Source organism: Penicillium verhagenii (genome assembly GCF_028828195.1).
Source record: "Penicillium verhagenii strain IBT 33310 chromosome Unknown utg000005l_segment0_segment0, whole genome shotgun sequence".
Taxonomy (NCBI): Eukaryota; Fungi; Ascomycota; class Eurotiomycetes; order Eurotiales; family Aspergillaceae; genus Penicillium; species Penicillium verhagenii.
In genome coordinates, this window is record NW_026643169.1 from 903,886 (window position 1) to 920,466 (window position 16,581).

Here is a 16,581-nt window from a genome sequence, read left to right on the forward strand (position 1 = left end):
TAGATTGCAATAATTACCACGCTTAGGCTAAATTAGCTTAGCGCGGACCCTTTCATCAAATCAAGGGTCGTTTTAATAAACTCGAAGAACTAAATAGTCTACATTAAGGGTTTCTTGGCAGCACATGAAACGCCAAACTAACCCTTCAATGTTATATGCTCAATAACGTATCGGATTAATTGTTCGTGTCAGCCCTGGAGGCCATATAGGCGTTTTCAGCCGTTTAGCATCGTTCGCTGGAACAGGGTTTAAAAAGGGTGTAGATCCCGGACGATCTACACGGTCCAAGTCAGACCAAAAAGCAGTAGCACCGACTTTTATCCCCCAATATGCGTGGGACTTTCATTCTTTCTCTGCTCTCTGCGGCACTGGTTGCCTCTGCTGGTCTGACCACTTCTAACCTGAAAACTCACGTCGATGTGCTGGCACTCGACAGTGCTTTCAACCCCGTCAAGGAAGCCTACTGGACTGGCTATCCACACCACCGTCGCACTCCTTTCGCGGTGTCTCCCGATGGAAATTCTGCCTACATTGCTTATCTGGATTCTAGCGAGACCGATGTTCACATTCAGAAGTTGGACCCTACGACTTTCGAGGCTACGGGCACTACGGTGACCGTCTCTGGTGGAAAAGAAGGTGTGATAGGCCAACTATCTGATCTGTTTGAAATATCCGAGACCATTGTGACTAATTAGAAAATCCATATAACTAGCCGGAGGTCTCGTCGCTCACAACGATGGTTTCGCTGTTCTGGTCAACGAAGCGATGCCCTCGGGTACCACCAATGCGCCGCCCAGTGATACCCCCGTTCCTGTCTTGTACCGCTACACCGATGGAAGTCAGACTTGGAAGACCTGGCTGGGTGGACCTGGAGTCCATGCCTCTGATGGCCTCTCCTCCTCCCCGGATATGAATGGTGACCTCGTCTACTCCGAAAGCGAAGAACTCTACGGTGCATACTTCGTTGTCACTGATTACACTGGTGACGCCTCCGGTCACTACGGCGACAGCATTCAGTACGTGACCAAGGCTGGAGACCTGGACACAATCACCGGTGCATCAAGCTCCTGGGGATGCAGCCACAACACCGGTATTGCGTTCGAGGCTGCCGACCAAGCTCCCTTCGCCAGTATCTGCGCTGAGGACCAGGGCGCTATCTGGCTAAACACCGAGGGACAAGGCATGATGAATACTGGAGTCAAGATCTCCAACGAGAACACCACCAACGGTGGCTCTGGTGAGCCTATGGGTGGTATGTCGGGTAGTTACAGCGCGCTGGCTCGCTTTGCCGACTCGACAAAGTACATCTTCGCCTGGGTTTCTCGCGGTGCCATTGATGTGACCGAAAACACCTGGATGGGCGACGGGTACACTCATGTTAACAACCGCACCAACGGCCGCAACGTTGCCATCTCCCTATTCACGGACAAGTACACCAAGGTTGGCGACCAGGCCACCTCGGTGGTTGGCACTGAGGATGGAGACAGTCAGGTCAACTGGGTGACCCAAGGATCGAATGACTGCTCCAATGCCCACGCTGCAACCTTTGGCAACACCTCGGCCCTGATCACCTGGGAGGAAATCTCGGACCCGATCTGTGACTACATCGCGATGGGTTGTCGGGGACAGTTTGCGGGCACTTACTTCCAGGAGGTGAGCTCGGATGGTAGCAAGGTTGGTAATGCTTTCACAAGTACCGATGTCTATATTGCAGGCGACATGGTCACTATGTCAGACGGTCGTATTTGCTGGCCGTATGTCAGCATGGAGTGGGATCTGTCGCAGGCTGTTGGGTATGACAGTACTTCTTCCACTACTCAGAAGATGTCTTTCGCTTGCATGGGCACTGAAGTGACCACTAATACCACCACTTCTGCCGAGACCACGACTACTGCCGCCGCTGTGGAAGCTTCTTCCGCTATCAGCAGTGCTGCTGTTGAAACTACGTCCGCTGCTGCTGTCGCCGAGACTACAGCTGCTGCTGAGATTACGAGTACTGCCGCCGCTGTGGAAACTTCTTCCACCGCCAGCAGTGCTGCTATTGAAACTACTTCTACTGCTGTTGCTGAGATTACAACAACTGCTGCTGCTGTGGAGACTTCTTCCACTGCCAGCAGTGCTGGTATTAAAACTACTGATGTTGCTGCTGTAGCCGAGACTAGCGCTGCTGCAGAGACCACTGTCGCCGCCATTACTACCATCGCTTCCGCTGAGACTACTGCTTCTACTGTCGCTACGCAGGCAGTGCAGGCTGTGACTACCTTCGCGACTCAGTCTCGTCAGTCCTCGAAGCCCAGCACCGTCGCGACTACTCCTAGCAGTGTTATAGCTGCCCAAGCCATCCCAACCGACAGTGCCCAGGATACTCTGGACTTTGTCCGCGCCTTGTTCAGATACCTGGTCGGCGACAACTAAGTGCTGAATTTTGTTTTCCTAGATACTGTGCCTCTTTAATCAGCATATATACAGCCATGTTTCTCCTAGCTTCGTTTCCTCTCGTTTTCAAGCTTAGCTTGAAACTTTGTATAGCCTACAGTAGCTCTGTTAAACAATATCCAGAAACTCATGTGATGTTGATGCATTTTGCACATACGCGGGCTCCATTGATCATGCGTGATTCAGCCTTAACAGCCCTTTCGGGTCCTTGCAAATAAATGGCTTAAATTGATGCCTCAAAGACCCTTCTCACATGTGGCACCACTCCGCGTTATTCTTGGCGTTCTTGAGTCCCACAGTTCCCCTGGTTAAATGCAGATCCTACTCTCAAGTGCTCCGGACCGTCCGCGTCTCCACCCCTCGTGTTCGAAGACAGACCCTTCAAATGTTGCTCCCACTGCGGAGATTATGAAGTCAAACCTTGGAACCTTTTTCCGTCGCAGCATCAACCGAGTTCTCGCAACATAGCAGGATTCCCCCACCCTCCCAATCAACATGACCATCTCACCGGGCTTGGACTTTCATCCAGTCAAACCGAATAATTATTGGCCCGGTGGCATTCCCAATTCTGTGAAGTTTCAACTCGAGGGTGATCTCCACTGAGCAACTCATTGAGAACTGTAAAAACTGGATATCTTTTCTCGCTTTTGATTATGAGTCGACAAAGCTAGTGAAGTAAGTAATGGTCAACAAGGATCTGCCTGTTTTTACAATAAAGGCCACTCTACCAGCCTAGGGCAATAGAAATCAAAAATAAAGAAAGAAAAAGAAAAAAAAAAGATTTCGAGCTTCCCATCGTTTTCCACTAGCTTGAAACAATCATTTGACCATTTTACTGGTTTAATATGATCAGATGGCCTCGAAAAGCAGATCAATTGATTGATTGCCTAGACTCTTAAGACCGGGGAATTCTCAACATTGTTGCATCGGCTCCACATACTTCACATGCAGCCTTGCATCTACACAATCCAGCCGGTCGCTCCGATCCCTTGATATGCGCCAAGGTCTGCATTCACATGCACAAAGCTGAATTTCTGATAAGCGGTCTCGCGCTTCTCAAGTATCAGTGTGTCTAGATAGCACGACAGGAAACCTGGATCCAGACCCCCCAAGAGCGATAACCAGGGTGGGAGAATACCACACCAGCATTCCTTTCCTGAAGAAAAGGGTTCCATGTGGTAATTAGAAGATGATAGACAATAATGCCGAGCCAAAGGAGGGCGTTCTCGCTCTATGGAAAATCCTTGTTGTGCCATGATTATTATATGGCCGGTGGAAATCCCAGTCCTGGGCTGGCGGAGTTGCTCACGTTCACGACAGCGACAGCGACATTCACTCCGAGTCCCTTCACAGTGCGGATATGCCTAACGTATCTGCTTTCTTGCACTGGGACTCTCTTACCGCGCACTATGCCTATTTTATCATCACGTCCGTGATCGGCAGTGTCATACTCTATACTTCCGCGCGGATCCCGGGTTTTCAATATGCTGACGCGGCATTCATGAGCTTCAATGCCATGACTGGTACTGGGTTGACTGTTGTACGTATACACTGCCGATCAATCGCCTAAAGTGATTGCTAATCTGTATACAGATCGATCTGTCGTTGATGAACACCGTGCAACAAGCTACCTTATTTACACTCTTTATTTTGGGCCATGCGATTCCTATCCTCGCGTTCCTCTCTTTTACACGCGCTTGGACGCTATGTTCTTCCCTGAAAACACAGAGCGATGGAAGGGGTGAAAAAAGTGACGCTTATATTACTGCTGTGGATTTACCGGAAACTACAATCCCAGAAAAACAAGATGATCTCTCGGGGAAGAGCAAAGTTTTACCAGAAGTGAAAGTTGCTGAGTTGGACACGCCTACGGATATTTTATCGCCCAAGTCGGATGCTCCATACAGGGCTGGTACCTGTATCATTGTCACCGACCTAACACATCCAGTACCGATCCAAAGCTTTGTCCCCGTCACTGAAAAAGCCAATGTGTTGAGCACCAAGCAATGCATCTCACGCATCCTTGCCCGATTCACGAGCGCGATGCAGTACACGCAGAAACATTTGAAGCGTAACGCCTCAGTCAATCGCCGCAGTGATCTAGAAGAAGTCGAATATAGAGCACTCATGTTTCTATCTGCCTTTATTACCTTCTACATCCTCGCCTGCCTATCGTTTGGAATCTTGACCGTCGGCCTCTGGATACAAATCTACAGTCCAGAAGTTTCACTTACTGACGGTATATCCCCTTTCTGGACGGGCGCCTTTCTCGCTACATCCTCATTTTCCAATAACGGCATGTCACTCATCGATACCAATATGATTCCGTTCCAGAGACAGTGAGCTCCACTCTACCTTCACGAAAGCATAGTGAGAATGCTGACGGACCTGGACAGGGCTGCTCCCCTTCTTATCTGTGGCACTTTAATTCTTGCTGGTAATACGATGTTCCCCTGTTTACTGCGACTATCTATATGGACCATGAGGAAGATGCTCCCCGATAGACCGACCTGGCAAACCTGGCGACAAACTTTGGATTATGCTCTCGTGCAGTCCCAAAGCGTGAGTTTTTTCCTATCCTTTGCAAACCAAATCCTCGAATTGAATACCAATACTAATGGTGTGCATAGCTGTGCTCTTCTCTTTTTCCTACTTGGCATACATGGTTCTTGTTTGGTACAGTTTTGATGCTCAACGCTATCATGTGGGGAGGTTTCGAGCTTGCTGCAATCCGGGATATGGAGATCCGGGCTTTGCCTGCCAAGTACCGGGCTTTAGACGGCTTGTTTCAGTCTATGTGTGCGTCTTTACAAACCATTAACCTGCAGACTATTTTTGCTGACAAGTTTCTCTGTTTTAGCAATTCGTGGTGGCGGATTCTCTATTGTGGAATTTGACGCACTGCCGCAAGGACTGCTGATGCTATATGGTGAGCCTGCCTGTATAACACTCTGAAATCCCATGAGGAGAAACCTTGCTAATAAACTCCAGGCTTTATGATGGTAAGAAGACGATTCAAATCGAAGAGAGTAATAAGGAAGAAGAAGAAAATCTAACCTCGACCATAGTACCTATCTGCCTTCCCAGTCTCAGCCGCAATTGGGTATGATACCAGCTCCCTCCATGCATAGCACATGTGTACATAAAAGCCCATTCTAACACCAACCCAGAAGCATAGCTACATCAGAAATGCCAAAAGACACCACAGACTCAACCTACCCATCGTCAGCCCCTATCTCAACTCCGTCTCCCTCAAGACTAGGCCGCAGCCGCTTCCTATATCAACAACTCCGCTCCCAATTCAGCCACGACATCTGGTGGCTCTCATTCGCCATCCTCCTCATCACAATTGCCGAATCCGACCACTTCAAATCGCAGCCCGTGGAGTTCTCCACCTTCAACGTGATTTTCGAGGTCATCTCCTCATACAGCTGTGTCGGCGCTAGCATCGGGTATCCCGGGAGCAACTTTGCTTTCTGTGGCCAATGGCATACATTCAGCAAGTTGATTTTGGTGGCTATTTCGTTGAAAGGGCGACTTCGCGGCTTGTCCATTGCGACTACTACTACTAATACTTCTACGTCCAATTGTGCCAAAACTGTATCTGTGTCTTTACCGTCTTATGGGTCTTACGAGCTAGGTCAGGATCGAGATCAGGCAGGTCGGGCATTTGGCACGGTGGAATTGCGGGAGAAGGAAGCGTACATAGAATCTAATCGAAGGATATCTTCCTGTGTTTGAGATATGCTTGCAATTTCCTTTCAAATGACGTACTGTGCAGGAATTCGCATCCTTGGAAGCAAGGGGCCGCCTATCCATATTCCGCCGATCGGACGTCCCGAGTCGAAAATTTGAGGTAAGTAGGGAAGTAAGCCCTGGCCCAGTGGCATGGTCAGCCCTTAGAGGGATACTGAAGCGTACTCTCAAATATATGCGAGTTGGACCTCCTAGGTGCAAGAAACATGCGCAGAGAGGGCGCATTCGCTGTTAAGGGGGATGCCCTTGCAGAGCAACCTGCAAAACACCAAAAATTTTCAAATTTGGCTTGTGAAACTCGATCAGAGTTTAATTCTCACAGTGATCTATACGTAGCCGAGGAATAAGAGGCTGTCGGTCGGTGTGTCTCAATATAGTGCTGCTTTGCACATGTGGGCGCTTTCTTCTAGACGGAGATATAGTCCGTGGATGTCCCATCTGTTTCATAGTGAAATCCGCCTTGTCTTTACAGCCTCATCCCCCTTCCCCTTCATACCTCATCTTGACGATCTGAGATAATCTAGAGCTGTCGGGGAATTGATTTCAAAGACATCGAGACCAACGCATATACCAAAGGTGGAACTTCCGCTGGCTTCAAAATGCACTAGGCATGGTCTATGTATTGGCAAATTATAGGAAGGTGCAGCGGTTTAATAGCGACAGACTTTTCATGATGGTCATGATGTGGGATTGATCAACAGAGTGGAATTGGGGTGTCTGAAATGAGTTGTGAGGAGCCAAGTACGAAATACGTCATGAACAAATAAGACAAGATGATTTTAGGCCTGAGGCAGAGATCTGGTGACAAGATGCTGTACATGTCAGTTTCTATCAATATACTCGACCCCACCGTCAATTGATTAATCTATTTTAGATCTACTTTTAATTCTTGATCACCTACTAGTACACCATTAACTTTTAGGTGGTAATCTGCCGGAAAGTTTGTATCAAGTAAACTGCAAAACAATTTTCAGTATAAACAAAACCAATCCAATTCATTTACAGTGCAAGCCCACCCAGATTCAACCCAGGAGCAGGCCACAAACGGACGTGAAACTCGACATTACAAGCATAGCCGACTTGAATTCCCATGCAGATACATCAAAGCAAAGACATGGTATGGAAACACAAAAGAGACAAGCACAGCTGAGAGAAAATTAAGTCGGAGAAGAAGAAAAAGGTTCATATCAAGATATCGATAAGATCAAGCAATCACTTTCCCAATGAAAGCTTAGAAGGGTAATTGAGAAGAAGGAAAAAAGAACAAGTCAAGATGAAGGCCCAATGAGATATCCTACACATAACCCGGGGGTATCAAGAACATTTAGAAGGCCATGACGGCGAACAGGGCAGCGACGACAGCGCCGAAGCTGACGGTCTTCTGGCCAGCACCGTTGTAGGCGGGGGTGGCAGAGGCGGAAGGAGAAGCGGTACCGGTGGCGGAGACAGCAACGGTGCTGGCAGAGCCGGAGGTAGAGGGCTTGATGGGGCGGCGAGTCAGAGAGCCGGTGGGCACGGAGGGAGCAGTGGTGGCGGCACCGGTCTCGGTCTCGGGGCAGATGGTAGTGGTGAGCTCAGTGGAGGGGATAGAGGTGGACCAGGAGGTGACCTGGGCGGCGGAGGCGGTGCCGGTGGCCTGGGTCTCGGTCTCGGGGCAGATGGTGGTGGTCTCGTTGTCGATAACGGTGACGATGGACTCCGGGGTAGTGGTGGGGGCAGCGGTGGTCTGGGTCTCAGTCTCGGGGCAGATGGTGGTGGTCTTGTCGTCGATGACGGTGACGATGGTGGCCGCGGCGGTGCTGGCGGAGGAAGAGACGGAGCTGGAGCCAGCGGCGGCAGTCAGACCGAACTGGGTGGAGTACTGGTAGGTACCGGTGCCCTCGACAACAAGCAGGAGACCGTAGTGGGTGGTCTGGGGGGTCAGGGTGGTGCTGGGGGTCCACCAGTAAGAACCGCTGTTCTTGATGTTCTCGACAATGGTCTGGATGGGCTGGACGTCGGTGCTGGGGCCCTGGAGGAGGACCAGGGAGATGTAGTCACCGACGGTGGGCTTCCAGGTAATCTCGAAGGGCTTGCCCTCGGGGACCTGCTGCTGCAGACCGGGGTAGGTAATGGGGTTACCGGTAGGGTCCTCGCTGTAGTCGGGCTGAGTGTAGGCAGCAGCAAAGGCCGCGAGGGAAGAGATAACGGTGGCGGTGGAGAAACGCATTTTGATAGATTTCAGTATGAAAAGAATGACTGAGTTGGAATATTAAGAATGACTGTGGGCCGCAAAGTTCTAACGAGTGACTTTGGGTAAAAGGGAAAGAATAAATAATGAATGAGAGTGATGGTTTGAGGGAAAGAAGAAGAAGAAAAGGAAAAAAGGGAAGGGGAGCTTACTCTTACATTTTCTGGAAGTAGAGATGGCCGGCCAAAGCGTCCCTGAGCGAAGTGGAGAAGGGGACATTTCAGAGCCCCATCAGGGCCCAAAGCCAAGCATGCGGAGCCAACCAGGACCCCAGTCCTGCGGTCATAGTGGAGAACAACAAATCGTTTGCAAGCGAAGGTGTTTTTTTTGTTTTTTTGTTTTTTTTTTTTCTACTTTTTTAAATCCAAGTCGTACTAAAAACAAACCGTACTAAGTGGTATTAAAGTGTACTAGAAAAGGTATTTGGGGCGCAGTCGTAGATAATTATAGATTAAAATGATTCAAAAACTCTAGCTATTCTATTCAGAGTAGATCCGACCTCTCTCATACAGTAATTAAATAATCTTATGTGGAATAATCTTTGGCAATAACCGTGGTAAAGCGATTTCAAAGACCATGGGAAAGACGGTAAGTTCCCTCGTGGGGCACTTTATGCGGGTGGCTCGTGGGCTAAACTCGTGTTACCGGTACCTGTAAGGCTGTCGCTGATTTCTGTTTTTCCCTTTATTTTACTCATTTTACTTTTAGAATCTGGTTTTGTTTATGTTTTCTTCCATAATAACAACAAAGACATCCGTACCATTCCTTCTAGAGACCCTGAAAATTGGAATGTAAAATGACAATAATAAATCCGAGACTAATTAGCGACGGCGCGACGCTAACACAGAGTACCAGGGATCTGTCGAGTAAGTTCCCCCCAATGGAAAGTTTAGAAAGATAAAATAAGACAGGTTTAAAAAAAAATAAAAGACAGAAGAAAAAAAAAGGAAGAGGGTTCTCAAGAAAACCCTTCACACTGCATTGATTGCGAGTCCAATCATAAAGATGGTGCTATGCAGAGAATGCATCAACAAACACAGAACATTTCCCGGAGAATAACCGCAGAATCCCCCAATGCAGGAACAAATCTCCACTTCCCACGCCACTTCTCCTTCCACCAATAACATCCCTCTGTATACCCCTCAACCCGGACGCCAAAAGACCCTCAGATTACCCAGACGATTTACCAATTGACCCTGAAAAGATACCGAGACAAAACCATCAAGCACAACGAAGATGATAATTTCCCATCTGCACAGACAACAAACAACCCCACAAAACGCAGAAACCCACGAACCCATGAGAAAGTCTCAAATCGCCGATCCCACCGGTTCATCGGGGCCCTTCAAAACCCACGGGAAGAGATCAGCCGTTGATCAGGGGTGAGGGGGTTTACAGGCGAGAAAACCGAGCACAGATGACGGTATGGTACTCAGTATACTGAGTACAACATCTGTACAGCCACCAATGAGCCAAGAAAAACCTTGGGAAATTTGGATTGTCTCACTTGCATCCCCGACGCTGATTCGCTGCTGCCTTGTGGCTAATTCCTGTTCCTGAAAATGCGGTGGAGCCGTGATTTGTTTGGCTTCTCCTGAACTTTGAACTTTGACTTGCATTGGAACTACTAACCGATGTACACTTGCGGTCATGATGCCCGTGGGTATCAATCCGGACTTCTCGAAATACCATGAATCACTTCAGGTCTGTGTCTCTGTCTCTGTGTCTGTCTTGATATTTCTCTCCCCCCTGATTCCCCTGTGCCGTCTTATCCTTGTCGTACCTCGTACTCGGATTTGCACATTATGGGGATTGCTAATCTTAGACGAGATTGTAGGGTCCAACGGGGCCTCGGATGTCCGGAAGCTTCACCCGATCGGGAAATCCTGCCTACATCCAACTGTGAGTGGCGTGCATGACTTGTTCTTCTCTCCTATGTACCTTACTAGGTATATACTCCGTAATGTATACGGCTGACTCCGGACATTGGAAGCCAAGTAACGTAACTAGCGGATACAACCTAATGGGCATGGAAACCTGGAATTAGCGCTACTGTAGCCTTGGCCGAGGCCTCCTCGAGCGGTGTTGCCGAAATGCCACCTGCAGATGACGGGCGCCTTAAAGCCCGTATCTCTCGTATCAGAATCTCAAAATCGGGGGTATCGAGAATTCGACATGCACAAAACGCCATGGCTCTGGATCGGAATGCTGGATCTTGGTCCTCACTCAGTACGGGGTACTGTGACAAAACTCAGCCTCACGGATCCGATCCTGGATAGACATTGACTTGTGATGTGTTGGCATTTGAAAGCCACGAAAAAGGGCCCCCAAACCCAAACTTTTCGTCTGATCCTTTCAGGGTTCTCGGCCTTCATCCGATAGAACAGACTCGACCAGACCAGACCAGACCCTGAGAGAATTAAGCCGATCCAAATGTTCCCACCTTTCAACAGGATTGGATTGCAAGGCTCGCAAAAACAAAAAGCCCCAAAAATCAGGGTCCGGGCCACATTGTACATGATGTCCACCCTACCCCATCACATCACGCGAGTGTTGGGAGCGCGTCAGAATCCGTATCACCCCTACCCCTGTCCTACATCCATGCATACATCCTAGTACCTACATGATCACTGCTCACATCAGGCCAGCACAGTACATACTTTGTGTAGAAACTTGAACAATCATATATAATATTTCCACTATTGCGAAAAATCCAATTGGGTATCCATGCCTCCCCGTCACTACGCAGCATCAGCATCAGCGCATCGCATCAGCAAGTGACCAGACCAGACCAGTCCACTTTCCAAAAGAAAAAAGACGGGGGCCAAGCCAGCTCAGCACCCGCCCACCAAATCAAACCGTCGCCACCCAAAATAACAGCGATGCATCATATCTCGTATCTAAATCAGAACCCATCCACCCAAGACACCAAATCAACCCCGCTTACTCCGTCCAAGTAACGGTCTTGGTCTGCAGGAACTCGTCATAACCCGCAACACCACCAAAGCGACCAAAGCCACTGCTCTTCCAGCCGCCATGCGGCAACACGGGCTCGTCGTGGACGGTCAGGGAATTGATGTGAACGGCACTAGATACGAAACAAGATCATGTGAGCGGGGATATTCACGGAAGTGCTCGGATGCAAGAATGCAGAAGCAATCAAAACAAAAAAATCAAAATCAAAATCAAAACTCACCCAGACTCGATCTGCTTCGCGACGCGCAGTCCGCGGAACAGGTTGTTGGTGAAGACGGCAGATGTCAGTCCGTACTCGGTGTCGTTGGCCTGGGCAATGGCCTCGTCCTCGGTGTCGACGACCATCAACGACACGGTCGGACCGAATGACTCGGTCGCGTACATGTCCATTTCCTTCTTGACGTCCGCGACGATAATGGGACGCATGCTGGTAGCGCTGCTCTCATTGGCGCTGGCGTCGCCGAAGAGAATGTTTGCGCCGCGAGCGACGGCATCCGAGACGAGGCGCTTGTTCTTTGCGACGGCTGCAGCGTTGACGAGGCCCAGGGCGGGCGCTTCCTTGCCGAAGATCTTCTCGGCTGTTGCGGCGAGCTTGGTCTTGAATTCGTCGGCGATGCTGCGTTGGACGACGATACGCTCGGTTGACATGCAGATTTGGCCGGACTGCGATTCGTGAGTGATGGTCCTGGTTATGCTTTTCCAAGAAAGAGATAGAAAGAAGAAGAAAGACGGAGCTTCGCATAGCAGAAAGAATTTCAACATACGTGCATAAACGATCCAATGGCGCACTTCATCGCGGCCTTGTCCAGATCCGCATCATCCAATACAATGGCAGATGCCTTGCCACCTAGCTCAAGCAGCACGGGCTTGATGTATTTGCCCGCAGTGGAAGCAATGATTGATCCGACCATGGTGCTACCGGTGAAGTTGACCTTGCGCACAGCGGGGTGAGCAATCAACGCATTTGTCACGGCCGCGGCATCGGCAACCTGGTGGTAGATGACGTTCAGACATCCCGCGGGGAGACCGGCCTGGCGGAAGATATCACCGATAGCCCAGAAACACTTGGGTGAAAGCTCGGAACCCTTGAGGACGACGGTGTTTCCAGCTGCGAGGGGCAGAGCCACGGCGCGAGTACCGAGAATAAAAGGTGCGTTCCTGTAATGACGAACGGGGTCCTGATTAGCGTTATGTCACACAACGGAACGTGGCAGATAGAAATTGGCATATCAACCAACGACCAAATCAAGCCAGACCAGACCAGACCAGACCAGCTGGACTCAACTCAAACGAATCCAGATCAAGTTGGAAATTCTGGGAGAAAGGAAAGGCAGGAAAAAAGGTGAGGGGGGGATAGAAGAGATAATCCAATCTTACCAGGGCGCAATAGACAGGATCACACCATATGGCTCCTTATAGACCATGGCACCCTCACCCGGCCGAGTAACGTTAGGCACAATGCCCTCGATAGTGGAGATGCGAGCGGCAAAGTCCTTAATAAAGCTAACACCCATGTTAAAGGTGTGTTCGGAGAAGGGCCGGCCCGCACCGGTCTCCTCCTGCTGGTACGCAATCAGTTCCTCCTTACGGGAAGCCATGATATCCGCAGCGCGAAGCAAGATATCGCGTCGATCATACGCCTGGGTCTTGGACCAGGCAGGGAAAGCAGCCTGTGCGGTATCAACAGCGCGCTGCGCATCTTCAACGGAGACGCCAGCACAGTAGCCAGACAAGGCGCCGGTAGCAGGCGCATGGACCTCGAACTTGATGTCGGTGACGACCGACTCACCGTTGATGATGAGTGGCGTCACGGACTTGGGACTGATATCAGACATGATGAAACGGGACGGAACAAAAACGCGGGGAGAGATAAAGAGGGAATGGATTTAATTTGAGGAATACGAGCAAGAAAGTCCCCCTTTTTCCGGTCCTGGGGCAATCGAGTTTAAAAGTAAATGGAGGTTTGTGGTTTAGCGGTGGTTCACGCGTTCTCGGCAGGCTGATCTTGCCGGATTGAGTGTGGAGGGGGAGGGGTGATGTGGAGCAGAAAGCAGCTTAGGAATCGATAGCTCTCGGAAATCGATAGCTCGGAAATCGAGATTTATCTCCGTTTGAATCTTTCGATTGTCTCCAGATGTCTTCCAGATGTCTTGTCGATGTCCGATTAAGGCCGGATATATGTTTCTGGATCCGTTAGAATCAAGGTTCGGTATTGCAATTGGCTCTTGAATGAGCCGAGTGGGGGACAAGACCCGAAATGCGCGAGTCACAAAGAAACGCGGAAAAAAGTGGACGAGGTTGGTAGCCGCTGAGTAAGGGCAAGTCGGAAGATTTCCGCGCGGAAACCACTTATGAGAAATGAACACTTTGAAAAGAAACAATAGTAGAGAAGAAATTGGATTTCAAGTTATGATCAAAGGCAAAAGCAAAAAGAAGAAGAAGAAAGAAAGGTAGTAAAAAATAAAACAAAACACCGCCAATGCAAGAGGCGTCGCAACGCCCCAAAAGTTCCCAATCCCGCACCAAGAAAATGCCCAAACAGTCCCAACCAAAACCCCTCACAACCACCCCAAGTTCCAAATATATTCTCAATTGGCCCAAATCTTAGTCTCAGTCGAATTATTCCTCGCAAAATCCGCAAAAGGACAAGCCGACATCTTCGTCGCTCCCTCCGGCGTCCTCGAAGACGCCGTAGTATGCGTCGACGGCGCCGCACTGTTCATAGAGGGCGCCAAGCTATCCGCAATACTGGCCCGGTCATCATCCATGGAGCTACCGGAACTAGAGCCCAGAATGCGCTGTCCGCTCAGATAGCCCTCGTTATTCCCGGAGCCGAAGCTGTAGATGGAGATTTCGTCGGCGAATTCCTCACCGTCGCGCAGGTGCCATTTGGCGAAGAGGTCGTTTTGGATCCAGATGATCTTGTTGATTGCGCGGAGGAGGGCTATTTTGCGGCGCATGCTGAGTTGCGGGTGGCATAGGATCGCTTCGGTGAAGATATCTTGGACGTAGCCGAGGCAGACGCCCAGGTGGATGTATTCGATGTTGAGGGGGGCGAGGCGGAATTGGCCGGAGTGCATTTGGCTGTTGGTTGAGGGCGTATGTCAGTGACGTGCTCCTGTATATAGCATGGTATGTATGTTTTCAGTTTAGACTCACCCGACTTTGTTCAGGTATCGCCAGAAATCCATGCTGGTGGGATCTTGGCATAGCTTGATCAGGTACCAGCGTAGGAACATCTTGCGCCGTTGGATTTGGGGCGTCTCTTCGGTGAGGTACTCGTCCTCTGGCTCTTCCTCCGAGGCGGTGGTGCGGGTGTGGAAGGCACGCGAAGTGATGTCATATTTGAGGAGCTTCTTATAGACCAGGTTGACGACGGCGGGAATAAGTTGCTTGAGGTACTTGGATCCATCCTGGAGGGCCTCGACATCGGCTGGAGAAGTCAAATTAGTCTTTGTGGATCTTGAAGACGGGCGTCATTTGAAACATTGAAGGCATATAGGAAGTAAACATACCGGAAGTCCACTCAAGGAAGCTGTGCAGGTACTTGATGCGCTCTTCCAAGCTGACATATAGACCCTTGCGGTCAACGTGTTCCGGCTCAAAGCCATCTCTGAATCCATAGTCGCAAGGCATTGCGAATATCAATTGATATGTGATTAAAATCGGAGAATATTGAAAGTAAAAACAAAAAGTTTAACTTCTTTTCCAGAAAGAAGTCGAATGCAAGAACCTTGGAAAAGAAAAAAAAAACTGGGTCTCCTCGTGGCAATCCGCATAACCAGGATACTCAGATCTTTTATACCCAACAGACAAACCATCCGATCAGACCCCCCATCACCCATCACACATTCAAGATGTATGTACAAGATCCCAAAAGGGGGGGGGGGGGACACCCCATCCAACCCAAAAAAAAAAGTGGAGCGGCCCTATTACCTAGAAGAGCGAAAAGACCCGATTACAGACGACAGCTCATCTCCAATGGAGATGATGGAGATCACATCAATGCATGAATGGTCGAATCAGACCAAGGAGAAAATAAAAGAAATCAAAAAAGATGTGGTAAAATTCAGACACCGAACAAGGTATCGGCAAGGATGGCCTGATCCCTGCAATCTCCTCCGACTCCATGCCCCATCCCCATCCACAGGCGTCACGGCGCAGAAACTATGGACCGTCCTGTCATGGTCGAACTTGAAACAAAGCCCTCCACGTGGGAAACGCGGAGAACCAGCAAACATGGTGTCCGCAAAGTCCGCCCTTTGAGCCCCCTGACAGATTCAAGTCGGTTAATACTACCTCTACCTGTCTAGTGGTTTAGTAAAGTTCTTCAGGTCTCAGGGTCGTTGGTGGCGAGCCTATACTAAGTGCTCTTACTCGGAAAACGTGCCACTAAACATGCAGCTAGTGAAGAGCAATACGAAAAACCCAAAAGTCAAATCTTATGCCGCAGATCCCGATGTAGGCTAAAACAGGCTTTGCAAGTCTAACGTGAGGACGAAGCCGGAGCTCCGCTGTGGTCCCAACGGCTTCCAACCGATGTGTTCCACTTCATGCTCGGAGCCGACGGTTCGGCACGCGACTTGGCTTTTTGCTGTTGCCTTTTACGGATACCGTAAGAAGTCCAGATGTCTACGTCCAAGTGATTACAGAGAAGAAGAAAAAAAGGAAATTGGAGGCAGCCACCAGTGTTGATCAAACAAAGAATACTTGAAACTCGGTTAGAAACTTTTTCCGATGACATCAAAGAAAAAAAAACGCCTTTCCCGCTTGGACCCCAGGGAAACCATAGAAGCAAAGGAAAATTATTGAATGTGGCTTCCAGAAGAACCGTTCGTCGAGTGGGTCCTGCATATTTGAAAAAAAAAAAATTGAAAAAAAATTGCATAAACACGATCATAGCAGGGATAAATGTTTATAGTGAAAGGCAATTTACATTACTTAATTCTACGATTCATAAGCTAATAGAGTGCGGAATCGATCTATTTTGACCATGTGATGGCGTGGCCTGATCCAACATTGAAGATGAAGTGGATTCCAAATCGTTAAATTGCCTGATCAAATGGATGCCTTCCGGTTGGACCATTGAACGCGTATAGAAAAAAATCTGAACAAAGAGAAAAAAAAACTCCCCCAACAAAATACCAAAAAAAGGGGCAAAATAAAAAAAAGGGGGCTCTCAT

At 49.3% G+C, this 16,581-nt stretch overlaps 5 protein-coding genes across 5 annotated transcripts; 2 read left to right on the forward strand and 3 right to left on the reverse strand.

The window, feature by feature from the left end:
- Window positions 1-329: 329 nt before the first annotated feature.
- N7466_003918 (uncharacterized protein) lies at window positions 330-2,415 on the forward strand (the record flags this gene model as incomplete). Its single annotated transcript, XM_057163315.1, has 2 exons — window positions 330-636; window positions 713-2,415. 2 exons carry the CDS (start codon window positions 330-332, stop codon window positions 2,413-2,415), a joined length of 2,010 nt encoding a protein of 669 aa, XP_057021996.1.
- Window positions 2,416-3,796: 1,381 nt separating this feature from the next.
- On the forward strand, window positions 3,797-6,177 carry N7466_003919 (uncharacterized protein; the record flags this gene model as incomplete). Its single annotated transcript, XM_057163316.1, has 8 exons — window positions 3,797-3,976; window positions 4,030-4,775; window positions 4,833-4,998; window positions 5,067-5,235; window positions 5,297-5,365; window positions 5,428-5,438; window positions 5,505-5,539; window positions 5,607-6,177. The coding sequence occupies 8 exons, from the start codon at window positions 3,797-3,799 to the stop codon at window positions 6,175-6,177; spliced, it is 1,947 nt and encodes a 648-aa protein (XP_057021997.1).
- A 1,339-nt stretch (window positions 6,178-7,516) lies between these two features.
- On the reverse strand, window positions 7,517-8,401 carry N7466_003920 (GPI anchored serine-threonine rich protein; the record flags this gene model as incomplete). Its single annotated transcript, XM_057163317.1, has 1 exon — window positions 7,517-8,401. One exon carries the CDS (start codon window positions 8,399-8,401, stop codon window positions 7,517-7,519), a length of 885 nt encoding a protein of 294 aa, XP_057021998.1.
- A 2,964-nt stretch (window positions 8,402-11,365) lies between these two features.
- On the reverse strand, window positions 11,366-13,233 carry N7466_003921 (aldehyde dehydrogenase; the record flags this gene model as incomplete). The annotated part of the gene is made up of 4 exons (XM_057163318.1): window positions 11,366-11,510; window positions 11,619-12,061; window positions 12,163-12,556; window positions 12,776-13,233. The coding sequence occupies 4 exons, from the start codon at window positions 13,231-13,233 to the stop codon at window positions 11,366-11,368; spliced, it is 1,440 nt and encodes a 479-aa protein (XP_057021999.1).
- Window positions 13,234-13,986: 753 nt separating this feature from the next.
- Window positions 13,987-15,034, reverse strand: N7466_003922 (protoglobin family protein; the record flags this gene model as incomplete). The annotated part of the gene is made up of 3 exons (XM_057163319.1): window positions 13,987-14,482; window positions 14,558-14,831; window positions 14,914-15,034. The coding sequence occupies 3 exons, from the start codon at window positions 15,032-15,034 to the stop codon at window positions 13,987-13,989; spliced, it is 891 nt and encodes a 296-aa protein (XP_057022000.1).
- Between the last annotated feature and the right edge of the window lie 1,547 nt (window positions 15,035-16,581).